This window comes from Strigops habroptila, chromosome 6, assembly GCF_004027225.2.
Source record: "Strigops habroptila isolate Jane chromosome 6, bStrHab1.2.pri, whole genome shotgun sequence".
Classification (NCBI taxonomy): domain Eukaryota; kingdom Metazoa; phylum Chordata; class Aves; order Psittaciformes; family Psittacidae; genus Strigops; species Strigops habroptila.
The window spans coordinates 71,539,690-71,551,804 of record NC_044282.2 but is presented as its reverse complement, the minus strand read 5'-3'; the positions used below and the strand labels follow the sequence as shown (position 1 = coordinate 71,551,804).

Here is a 12,115-nt window from a genome sequence, read left to right as displayed (position 1 = left end):
TTACAGCAGAAACTAAACCTGCAAGCATTCATTATCAAAGGCATACTGGCGAAGGAGTGTTAGAGAACAAGAATGCCTGATGATGCAATGTTTTTCATCCTGCAACTGAGCACAGAAAACCTTTTCATATGCCCTAAATCTGCAGCTACAATAAAGCCTTCATACAGACAATCTGCTTAAACAGAACGTCATGCTTGCCTTTATTTTATTTTCATTGCAAAACATTATCCAGTTGCACTGCTAAAATATGCACTTCTTAGGGCAATATGCGCAACTTTATATTATCCTCCATTTTCCTTGACGTCAAGATCTCTGCTGTGATGAAATTATAAGCTCCTGAAGTGGACCATCTATGACGCAGCCATTTCTCTTTTATGTGGGGGAACACCCTCACCTCATTGTCTTCCCAACAAGACTTACTTTTATAATTAAAAAGCCCTCTTTGCTCTGAATCTTCTGACTGGAATAGTTGGCATCCCTGTCTCTTCATCACTTACACACGTGATCCTGTACCTCTGAAACCAGTAGGAATTTTGCCACTGTCTTTAAGGCAAGATTAAGCCCTGGGATTCCAGGTATTTGAGATTGCTATTGGCATTAACCTAGTATTTAGCCCCAAACAATAGCAATGCCTAACTCTTTGTGCTTTTACCTAAAGGTCTTGCAGGGACTTATAAGTGTGGGTCAGCATGATCATCCCTATTTGCAAGGTGGGAAAACTGGGGCACAAAAGGAAGAAAAAGGACACTTCTGTCACTGGGAAGAGAACTGAGGTTTCCTGAATCTTAATCACTTCACTGCCTATGGAATCTCCCTGGCCTGGCAGTCTGTGACTATTCCTACTCCATGTAATTAAATGTACATAAGTGGTGGCAGTGCCTTGGAATCTGTCCAGCGATTGCTTGGTTGTTCTTCAGCCTGTACAGAGGCGTTACGGCATTTTGTCTTCTCTTAACAATAAAAGCCACAGGTCAAATACTGGATTTTGACATTTGGAACTTTATAGCATCAAGGGGAAAACAGTATAAAAAAAGGCGTCACATTAGCTTCCTTTTTTATCTCTTTCCCCAGCAATTTTACTACGAATTGTAGGAATTTGTCTTACAATTTAAAGTTGCACAGCCACATGAACTGATTACTACAGCCTGTATTTGCAGATGTAACACTTTTAAGAGCAACTGGTTTTGTTCACTGGAAATGGAGACATACTGGATATGTAGAAAATACTGGGTCTGCATTGTATTTCCTGATAAATTCCCATTTCCCTGCCACTATGATGGACGGAAGGCTGAGGTCTGATGAATGAAATTGAGACTCGCAGTGAAACAGAGCTTTGAAGAGCTGCCAAAATTCAGCAAAGGTGAATAAGAAAGAAACAGACATTTCTGAACAAACTGCCTTTCCCCTCTTCAAAACCAGATCACTGTCTTGTAAATTATCTTCTCGGGTGAGAATCCATCCTTCATGGGACAGGAGACAGCCTGTGCAGCAGAGACAACTGATAGATGTTAAAAGACAAACCACCAGAAGACAAATACATCTTCAGAAAACAGCATTAAGGAATATCTTAAAGAATGGCCACACATCATATTCACACAGATGCCAACAGGAAGCACAGTTCAGGAACAGAAAAGCTTTCAGATAATCTCCACCTGTTACGAAGCCAAAACCTCAACATCACTAACACATCTTAACTCATGTTCAGAAGCCACCTCTCTAGCATTTGATGCTGTACCACGTGTATGTTTCATGCTTCAGCACAGATTTTTATCAAGAGGTTTATTCACTAAAATGTGCAAAATCTATAGAAAAGCTCAGTGCTATTAATATTTCATGTCTCACATACATATCATATCCAGGGGACAGTGGTGCAAAGCAGGAACTTTCACTAATGCTTAGCATTGGTCTAACTGGTCTGGGGAAGCAAGGAGTAGAACTGTTGACCATCAATGTGCATAGAGCATTCAAGTGTTTCGGCAGCCCTTTGCCTCTAATCCCTGGCACTGTTCAAGGCCAGGTTGGACACAGGGGCTTTGAGCAACCTGGCCTAGTGGAAGGTGTCCCTGCCTGTGGCAGGGGGTTGGAACTGGATGAGCTTTAAGGTCCCTTCCAACTCAAACTAATCTGTGATTCTGTGATTCTATAATAGACCAGAAATTAGGTCATTTTGTTAAGGATTACAAGTTATAGTCAGAGACCCTAGTGAGAATTTCTTATCTAGGTCTTCCAGCTGAAGTCTTCTGCTTGTAGCCATCAACAATGATGGCTGCAATCTAACGAGGTTGGTAAAAAGGGCACTATGTGGTGGCATTGTATAAATGTGACTTAGTATAGTATTTGTAAGAAGGAGATGCTGGGCTTTAAGGACTCTGTGTTGTAAAACTTGTCCTTACTTGGATACTTTTCTATCATTGTACTAAGAAAACCCAACAATACTTGAAGTTGAGATATATCAGCTGTGCTTGGGTCCTGGAAATGAACACCTGGACCTTAAACCTTAGCAGCAGGTGACACAAGTTGGGTATTTACTGGCTCATTACCTCTCAAAAACCCTACTAAACACTAAACTAAACTCCACAGACCAAGTGCTGCATTCATTATAGCTAAATACACCTGCTTCTAATGTTCTTCGTTATGACAAAGATGATGCTTAGCTTTGACCTCATGTGTGCTACTGCTAGAGACACAGCGGAAGCAGGCTGGAATGCTGTATTCAAAGACAGTGGGCTTTGCGGAGGGGCATTTAGTTGGTTCTTGTACTGATGAGGCACAAACTGTTAACCAGATGTTCATGGATGACACTTTGAGGGCCTTATTCCCCACATTCACCAAGGCACTGGCTGAATCTGTCTTACTGGGAAATCAAATGTGAGGCAAGTGCTCGGGCATGGCTGAGGTCCTGGTGTGGGTGCCAGTACCTTCAAGGAGGATAAGTGCTTCCATGTTGTCTTTTGGGACCTCCTGGAAACAAGTGGGAAGGCAGAGTCACTGCCCTAGCAGCTGCTGATCTAAATAGACTGAGAAAGGACAAACTAGAAAGGGAAATGCTTTATGGCCTCAGAAGACTCTGAGAGCCTATTTATATTTAAAATCAGAGAGGGGCAAACCTACAAGACCCTCTTGATGTCAGAGCATCTGCAGGCCTTCAGAACAACCACAACCACGTTCCTCCCTTACAAGGCTCATCATCCTAATACAGAAAGCTCCTGGAGATAACACGAAGCTGGGCACACAGTACAGCCTATGCTCCAGGCACAGGGAGTAAGCGTTGAGGCAAGAAATGACTTTTTCCTGGCATGACCCACTACAGATTGAACTGGAATGGCAATTAGAAGTTGAAGTGCTCATTTAATGTCAGTGATGTGTAAACTACGTTGCCATTGTTATTTTAGTGCTGATTTACATAATTGGCATACCCTGAAGTCACACTGCACAGCACTTTCAGTTCATGCTAAAGACTTGCAGGAAGTCATAAAATTAAACATTATCTGCACTGGAATGCAACGGAAGAGTAACTACACTTTTGAAGGATTTCACCTTGCTCCATCACCTCTCCTGCTGTACTCACAGTAGAGAGTGAAAATCCAGGTTAACAAGTGTTGGGAGCTGTTGGTAGGAAGGAGCTTTACCAGCTCTTTAATTAGGCTGGTGTAGTTCTAAGGGGGTTTGTTACTCTGGTATGTAACTCCCTGTGTGAGCACCTCATCCTGCAGTGATGTTTCGCAGGTATAGCTGAAGTCACTCTATTGTGGTAGGAAAGCCAAGGATCACAGGAGGAATTACTCCAGTCCAAATGTGCTGAATTCCTGCCTCAAATCGGTGGCTTTCCTGCAGTCGAAAAGTCGTAAGATGGAGGGAAAAGGCCGCTCCCAAAGGAGGAGCTGGTAATGGAGCTGTCTCAGTTGTTATTGCTTTAAATCCTCCTCTGCAGTAATTCAAGGTGTCAAAGGCTGGCTATGCCTTTTGCAAATGAAGCCCCTGAGAGGTATTTGGTTGGAAGAGGAGGTGCAGCACAGGGCATTCACCTTGCTGGGAAGGAGCCTGTGCTAGCACCAGGACCTGGGCTAATACTGTGTGCCATTGGCTTTGTCTTTAATGAGTGCTGAGGGAACTGGAGTTGTTTAATCTGGAGAAGAGAAGGCTCAGGGAGGACCTTATCGCTCTCTGCAACTGCCTGAAGGGAGGTTGTAGTGAGGTGGGGGCTGGTCTCTCCCAAGGAACAAGTGACAGGACAAGAGGAAACGGCCTCAAGCTGCACCAGGGGAGGTTTTGACTGGAGATGAGGAACAATTTCTTCACAGGCTGTGCTCAGGCATTGGAACAGGCTGCCCAGGGCAGTAGTGGAGTCACCGTCCCTGCAAGTGTTCACACACTGTGTAGATGAGGCCCTCAGTGACATGGTTTAGTGGTGGCCTTGGCAGTGCTGGGGTTAAGGTTGGACTTGATGATCTTAAAGGTCTTTTCCAACCTAGTTGATGACCCAAAATGGCTGGGTATCACATACGTGTGGAAGAAGGGCCAGGCGCTGCTGCAGAGCCCAAGCAGGCCAACAGAGGATGGGACATCCAAAGGGTGCATCCCAATGGACAAATTAAATGGTATTGGGATGAAGAGATTTGCCAATATCAGCAAAGGGAACTTGGATTGGGAGCCGAATTCCACCAAGTATAGGCCTGCCTTCTTCACCCCGCTGCCTATCTCCGTGCCTGGATGCGATGCCGGCTCCCGCAGACCCGGCCGCTCCGGTGCGCACCGGAGGCAGGTGCCGGGCTGAGTCGCAGGGCTGGTTTGCGACGGCGGTGCCGGGGTTTGTGTGCCGGAGATCCGCCGCATTTCCACCACTGGAGGGCAGCCACATCTTAATAAAAACCCCTGCACACCAAACCCCAAACCCAACCCTCCGCTCGGCCAGGGCTGAGCTCGCAGCCGGGAAGGAGACTCCTCCGAGGACAGCGAGGAAACCCCCGGCTCTCCAGCCCTCTTCGCGCAGGATCGCACTCAATAAAGTAACTATATATGTTGTTAAAGTGATTTTAGAGCACCGGGATTCTCCCGATACCTTACGTGACCTTCGCACCTTACCACCCCAGCCGTCCGGGGGCACGGTGCTAATCCGATTTGCGGTACAATGGGTTATTGTACGACCCGATCCCGCACCCCGATCCGGGCGGCCGTGCCCCGCCGCCGTTCGGCAGCCCGGAACGGGATGCGGGGAACTGTGCCGGCGCTTCCCACAGCTTAACGGGGCGGGCGGGCAGCTTCAGCGAGGGAAGGAGGAGAACGGGTGAAGGAGGAGGGAGGGAAGGAACGAGGGAGGGAGGCGGCGTCTCCTTTAAAAAGCCGTGCGGGGCCGCAGCCCGCTCCCACAGGGAGCTGTGATTGGAGCGGGCCTGCGAGCCTCCGGGGTCGTGACATCGCCGCGCAACAAAAAGCCCCGGCGGCGGGCGGGCACCCCCGGCAATGGAGCGGTGCGGGGCGGGCCGGGCACCGGGCGCTGTCCCCTAAAGCCGTCGCTCCCCACCCTCTTTTTTTTTTTTTTTTCCCTTTCCTTTTCCCCTCCTTTCTCCTCCCTCTTTTCTTCTTTCTTTTTAAGGGAGCGGGGAAAAGTCAAGCTTCGCCTTAATGTCGCTGCGGGAGTCTCGGTAAATGTCCATCTGTCCGACGCGGGTGATGCAAAAGGACTTTTTTGTTTTTGCTTTGAAAAGGAGCTTTTTAACTCCGTAGACACATAGGGACCCATTCACGGGCAGGCACACGCACACACACTCGAGGAGAAGGAAGAAGAAGAAGAACAAGCAACAACTTTTCGATCGCTGCTTTTAAAAGAGAGAAAGCCCTTCCCTGGCCGGGACTTGCCTTCTGCCTCCTCACCCAGCTGCTAAAAGTATGTTTCTGAGGCGGACCGTACTTCAGAGAACTTCTCTTTTCTGCTCGGCAGCTGTAGAGGAGCAGCAGCGAAGTTCGGAGTAACACCAAGTGATGCGGGAAAAACACCCCGAGAGCAGAAAACCCTCCTGTAGACACAACCCCTGCTGCTGCTGCACACAGGTATAACCCCGGTGGTCGCAGACCCGCTGAAAGCCTCCTCTGCAGGATGACTCCGTGGGCCACAGCGGAGGTGCTAGCGCTCTGGAAGAGAGGGGGGACGGGACACTAATCATAACAATTATAATAATGATAATAATAATCCAGCGCAGAGTTTCACGGGGGAGAATATCACCCTGTGGGTTTGGCTAAGGACCTAGCAGGATTTGTGTTTTCCTCCCTCCCCTTCTCCCACCCCGCAGAGGGAAGGTAGCTCTCCCTCTCTCCTCACTGGGGAAAGCCGCTGCCCCGCCGCTGAGCGGCGGAAAGCGGAGCCGGTTCCCGGTCCCCTCGGCTCGGCGGGGGGAAGCGCACCGGGGGTCGAGACGAGAGCGCAGCGGGGAGGTCGCTCTGCGTGCCGGCGGGGCAGCAGCCCCAGCCCTCTCCGGGCGCCGGAGCGGTCCCGGCCGCGGCGGGAGGCGAGGCCCGTCCCGTCCCGGCGCACACCTGCGCCCCGCCGAGGGCAGCGGCCCGGCCCCGGCGGTGCCCCCGTCCGCCCCTTTCCTCCCCTTCTCCGCCGCGCTCCTTTGTTGCGGATCGCTCCGCTCCCCCGCCCCGTCCCGTCCCCTTTGATCTCCTGCCACGGGGATTTTCGTGCCTCGCTCCGCCGCCCGCCGCGCACCTGAAGCGGCCCCGCGGGGGGCTCCTCCGCGCCTCGGGGCCGGCCGGGGCCGCTCGCCATGGGCTCCGCGCCGAGCCCCGCCGGGGTGGGACCCACCTGCGGACCGTCCCCGTCCGCCGCCCCCCCTAACCCCGCGGCGCGCTCCCCCGGCGCGGTGTCCGCGCTGACTGGCTCCCATCGCCTCCTCCTCCTCCTCCGCGCAGGTTGATCATGGTTGCCGCGACCCGCTCCCTCCTGGCGCTGCTGCTCTGCCAGGCGCTGCTGGGCGGCGCGGCCGGCCTCATGCCGGAGGTGGGCCGGCGGCGTTTCACCGAGCCGGGCCGCGCCGCCTCGGCCGCGCAGCGCCCCGAGGATCTCCTCAGCGAGTTCGAGCTGCGCCTGCTCCACATGTTCGGGTTGAAGCGGCGGCCCAGCCCCGGCAAGGACGTCGTCATCCCCCCCTACATGCTGGACCTCTACCGCCTGCACGCCGGGCAGCAGCAGGGGCAGCCGCCGGCCCTCGGGTACCCGCTGGAGCGGGCCGCCAGCCGCGCCAACACCGTCCGCAGCTTCCACCACGAAGGTACGGGCTCGGGGGGCCGGTGGCGGGCGCGGAGGGGAAGGGGGAGGGCCGCAGGAGGAGGAGGAGCGTCGGGGTGGATTCCTCCCCGGGAGCGCCGGTAACGCGGGTGTGTTGGATTCACCGGGGCGGCGGTGCGCTTCCAGCCGGCCGCGCTCCCACAGCCCCGGCGGCAGGCGCCGGGGTTGCCGCCGTGGCGCGCCGCCAGCCTCGCTTCTCCTCCTCCTCCCGACGAGGGGCTCCCGTTTTATTCGCTAAAGCAGAGCGACCCCGCGCTAAGCGTTCCCCCAGGTACCTTTCCCTTCGCGAGGGTAAAGCGCAGGGAAGTCTCCCTGAGGCGCGGCCGAGCTGCGGAGGTTTCTAATCCTTATCTAATCCCCGTGAGAGACCAATGCAACTATCAATCGCGCCCTCCTCAAGCCCGCCCTCGCCCCGCTGCCGTCGAGGAGCCGTTTACCCCGGGCCCCGGCTATTCCTCCCCAGCCAGCAGCGCCCAGGCTGGTAAAAGCCCTGTGGCCAGGTTCCGGCTCTCACCTGCAGATATCCCAGCATTGGGATGCGGAGCGGGGCGACCAGCTTCATCCCTGTCCCTCCTGGCCTGCAGCCCACCGCGGCCACGGACCCTCTGAGCAGCTTGGGTGCATTTCCCGGCTTATGGAGCTGAAACAGTGGCTGCGGCATTGGCCACGGCACGGGTAGGCCCGTGGAGCCGGTGGGGCGCGTGTCGCTCGCGTGCTCTTCGGGAAACGTTTCCCCAGGTTGTAATTGTTCCTGGCTGCTTGTCTCCGGAGCTGGCGTGCAGTGGCCCCGCTGTAGAAGTAATGAAAATGCAGTTTCCCCCATGCTTCTAAAGTGAAACTGGGTTGAGAAAAGGAATCGGCTAATATTTAATGTTTCCGATGGGTAAAAGAGGTGGTCTTGGAGAAGTGGATGTGCTGTTTAGTGGAAAGCATTATCGTGAGGAAGGAGATGGATGATGAAATGTAACTTCTCATCGTCCGCGTTTCCCTATGTGGAAAGTAAACGCGTAGCAATGAATGGGGAAAAGCCAGTGTGTGGGTCATTCACATTAGTGTGGTAGGCAAGGGGCTGAGCAAGAGAGGAACTCGGAGGGCAAAGTTTATAATTTCTAGGCAAGTACAAGAATCTGTAGTTTGAAGTAGTCATATTGTTACGGCAAAGTTTTTGGCATAAAAGCTATTCTAGAATTGTCACAAAATTTGGAAGAAGATCAATATGATTCCAGTTTTTCACTGAGTTCTCCCTCTGTTAGTGACTTCTTAAAAGCAGAAGTTTGTCTTGTGACCACTAAAAACATCTGCATGTTTACAAATACTGATCTGCTCCTGGAAAGCGGGAAAGCTGAGCCTTACCCTATCCAAAAGTTGCACAGGATTCAACAGGGAATGGTTATGTGATGAAGAGCTGCTAACAGCAGTTAGGGCTTCCCCTTTGAAAGTGAGTGTTTCTCCAGGATGCTTAGCACCCAAAATAGAAACCAAAATTGATTTGAGAGAGATTTGTTTTGGCAAATACTTGTTATTTCTTCAGTGTCTGTAGCAGCAGTGTACTTAGCAACCCTAGATACATTTTACTCCCTCTGAAGCTCCGTTCAGTTACTTGTTGACTCAAAGGTGAGAACGGCCTGGGGTTTAGTGGCTTTTCAAATTTATTTTTTGGTGTGGTTTTGCAAAATCTGTTGTTCAGAAGCAACTTTATTTCATTATCCTTTCACCATCCACCCCTTTTCAGGAGTTGAACCCTCCTGCCATTCCTTATGGCCCTTTTGGGTACATCCTAGGGCGTGCTTCATAAAACGCTGTTACAGATGTTAAGTTCACTGTTTCTAATTAAGATACAAAAATCCATAAGTTAATATTTATAAGTCACCTAAACTGTGGAGTGGTATCTTTTAGGATGGAGTTTAAGGGACTGACATTAGAGCCATATTCCTGAAAAAGGCAGAAATGCAACGGTTGCTGTAAGTCCTCAACCAGTTGTAATGATTCTCATCAGAACCACGCTGTCAGGCTTGAGTTTTCTCACTGATGTCCTTGAATTCCAATGTAACGCTGCGTGGTTCTTGCCACTCATTTATAACCACCTGGAATGCAAAGGGCAGCAGTGTGCAATCAAAATGCATAACAGTGAGTGAAGCACCCTTAACTCCGTGCTATACACGCTTGCGTAAATAGAGAAAGAGGAGGGAGGCGGCATTTTCCGCCTGAAAGTCTTCTGTGTCACATGTGTTAGCTGTCATTTGAAAGTTGCCAGCAGCAGACTATCTGTGAGGGGTTTGGTTGCTTGTCTAAGTTCCTGATTTTTCTTTCTTTCTATTTTCCCTGTTTAATCAAATTAGAAGTTTTGGAAGAACTGCCAGAAACAAGTGGGAAAACAGCACGGCGTTTCTTCTTTAATTTAACTTCCATCCCTAATGAGGAGTCTATCACCTCAGCTGAACTCCAGATTTTTCGGAAGCAGGTGCACGAAGCCTTTGAGAACAACAGCAGCTACCATCACCGTATTAATATTTATGAAATTATAAAGCCAGCCACAGCCACCTCTAAGGACCCTGTCACAAGACTTTTGGACACCAGGTTGGTGCATCATAATGCAAGTAAATGGGAAAGTTTTGATGTAACGCCAGCTGTTTTGAGGTGGATTGCACATGGACAACCTAATCATGGGTTTGTGGTAGAGGTGGTTCACTTGGACAAAGAGAACAGTGCCTCCAAGAGGCACGTTAGGATTAGCAGGTCTTTACATCAGGATGAAGATAGCTGGTCTCAGCTCAGGCCATTATTAGTAACGTTTGGGCATGATGGCAAGGGACACCCGCTCCATAAAAGAGAAAAGCGTCAAGCGAAACACAAACAGCGTAAACGCCACAAATACAGTTGCAAAAGGCATCCGTTATATGTGGACTTCAATGATGTGGGGTGGAATGACTGGATTGTTGCCCCACCGGGGTATAGTGCCTTTTACTGCCACGGGGAATGTCCTTTTCCACTGGCAGATCATCTAAACTCAACAAACCATGCCATTGTTCAGACTTTGGTCAATTCAGTGAATTCCAAAATCCCCAAGGCTTGCTGTGTGCCGACAGAACTGAGTGCTATTTCCATGCTCTACCTTGATGAAAATGAAAAAGTTGTATTAAAGAACTATCAAGATATGGTTGTGGAGGGTTGTGGGTGCCGCTGACACAGCAAAATATATTAGACAAATGCAAAAGGTTAAAAAAACCCCCCAAGCTGACACTTTAATATTTCCCAATGAAGACTTTATTTATGTAATGAAATGGAAAGAAAAAGAAAAAAAAACACAACTATTTTGAAAATATATTTATGTCTACAAAAAAAAAAGTTGGGAAAACAAATATTTTAATCAGAGAAATATTCCTTTAAAGATTTTTAAATGTATTTTAGTTGTACATTTTATATGGGGTTAACCCCAGCACATGAAGTATAATGGTCAGATTCTTATTTTGTATTTATTTCCTATTATAACCACTTTTTAGAAGAATAGCTAATTTGTATTTATATGTAATCAAAAAGAAAAAAAAATATAGGGTTTGTACATAATTTTCCAAAATTGTAGCTGTTTCAATTGTGTGTATTTAAGTTGAAAAAAGAATACATGGAAGGTTACTATGGCAAAGTGCATAGCACATTTGCTTTCTGCTGTGCTACTGTTAAGGTCACAAGTTCAAGTCCAGAAAAAAAAGTGGATAATCCACTCTGCTGACTTTCAAGATTATATTGTACAATTCTCAGGAATGCTGCAGGGTGGGCTGTCCAATCCATGAGAACTGGCATCCTCTTTAGGTGGAACATTTGGATAAGAACCAGACGTTGCTGATCTAGTATAAATACTGCTATTCCCAACTAATTTGCAGTGTGAATTTAAGAAGGGCCAATAGAAACCCTATGGGAGGTGGGGGTGGGGGGTGCGGGGGAAGGCTGAATCCTTTCTAGACCTACAGAAAAGTGAATGTTTGATGTTTCCTTTCAAAGTCCTTCCTTTAAAAGTCCTGGCCAAATATAAAATAATAAAAACTAAAATGTCATCTTTTTTTATTTTTGGTGATTATGTATTGCTAAAGAGGAATTCTTACCTTATTTGTACCAGCCCTTGTCTTTACCAGTTGGAAGAGCACTGCATACTTCCTCACCTCAGAGGAGAGCTCACTTCTGTGGAGTGTTGTAGTGAAATTAATCTTCAGTTTTTAGCCCTACATACAGCAAGCTGTTGTCATATGCAGCCTCCTGTCTAACCTCAGCTGGTGGGTTTGCTGTTTTGCAGATTGGCTTGTCTTCTTTTCCAGGGTTTTGTGTTTGAAAGCCCTTTTTTTTTCCCCCTTCTCAAATGTTTCAATCTGTGTCAGATAATAAATCATAAAACTCTGATACTTCTTTCTGAAAATTCCAGTCTGAAAGGAAAAAATGGTTCACTTGTGCAGTCATCACAAGGATAACTTATAACTTCTTACTCTTCAAATCCTTCCTGTAAGGGGCAAAAGCATGATTTGCAGCTGGCAAACAGCATTAAACCTAATACTTATTGTGCCTGTTGTAGTTTAAGACTGATAGGGCAGTCAGGTTACTAGCTATAGAGCCTGGGATGAGCATATAGAGGCTGGGTTGCTTGTTGTGTGAAGGTTGTGCTGAAGTAGTAGAGCGGGAAAGTAGCTTAAACTGGCTTCTTGGCAATCCACTGTGGAGTGCACTGAAGCTGGGAATGGAATGAGATTGTGTTAGACTGTTCGTGGTAAGTTCCTGACTGTTTCAGGAGCTCTCCACTGTATTTAGAGGATATATAATGATTGTGCTGATATCTCCAGTAATGTC

General features: G+C 49.0%; 1 protein-coding gene across 4 annotated transcripts in view; it reads left to right on the top strand.

Annotated features, from left to right (window-relative positions):
* Positions 1-11,334, top strand: part of BMP2 (bone morphogenetic protein 2) — a 143,677-nt gene extending 132,343 nt beyond the window's left edge. For 2 of the 4 annotated variants that reach the window (XM_030490565.1, XM_030490564.1), the window contains 3 exons: positions 5,594-6,048; positions 6,910-7,268; positions 9,625-11,334. In XM_030490565.1, the coding sequence (XP_030346425.1) occupies positions 6,917-7,268; positions 9,625-10,469 (1,197 nt within the window). In that variant the 5' untranslated portion in view covers positions 5,594-6,048; positions 6,910-6,916 and the 3' untranslated portion in view covers positions 10,470-11,334. Of the gene's footprint in view, positions 1-2,876; positions 5,007-5,363; positions 6,049-6,909; positions 7,269-9,624 lie in introns of those variants that run through there. The other 2 variants (XM_030490567.1, XM_030490566.1) reach the window with 2 other exon arrangements.
* Positions 11,335-12,115: the final 781 nt, after the last annotated feature.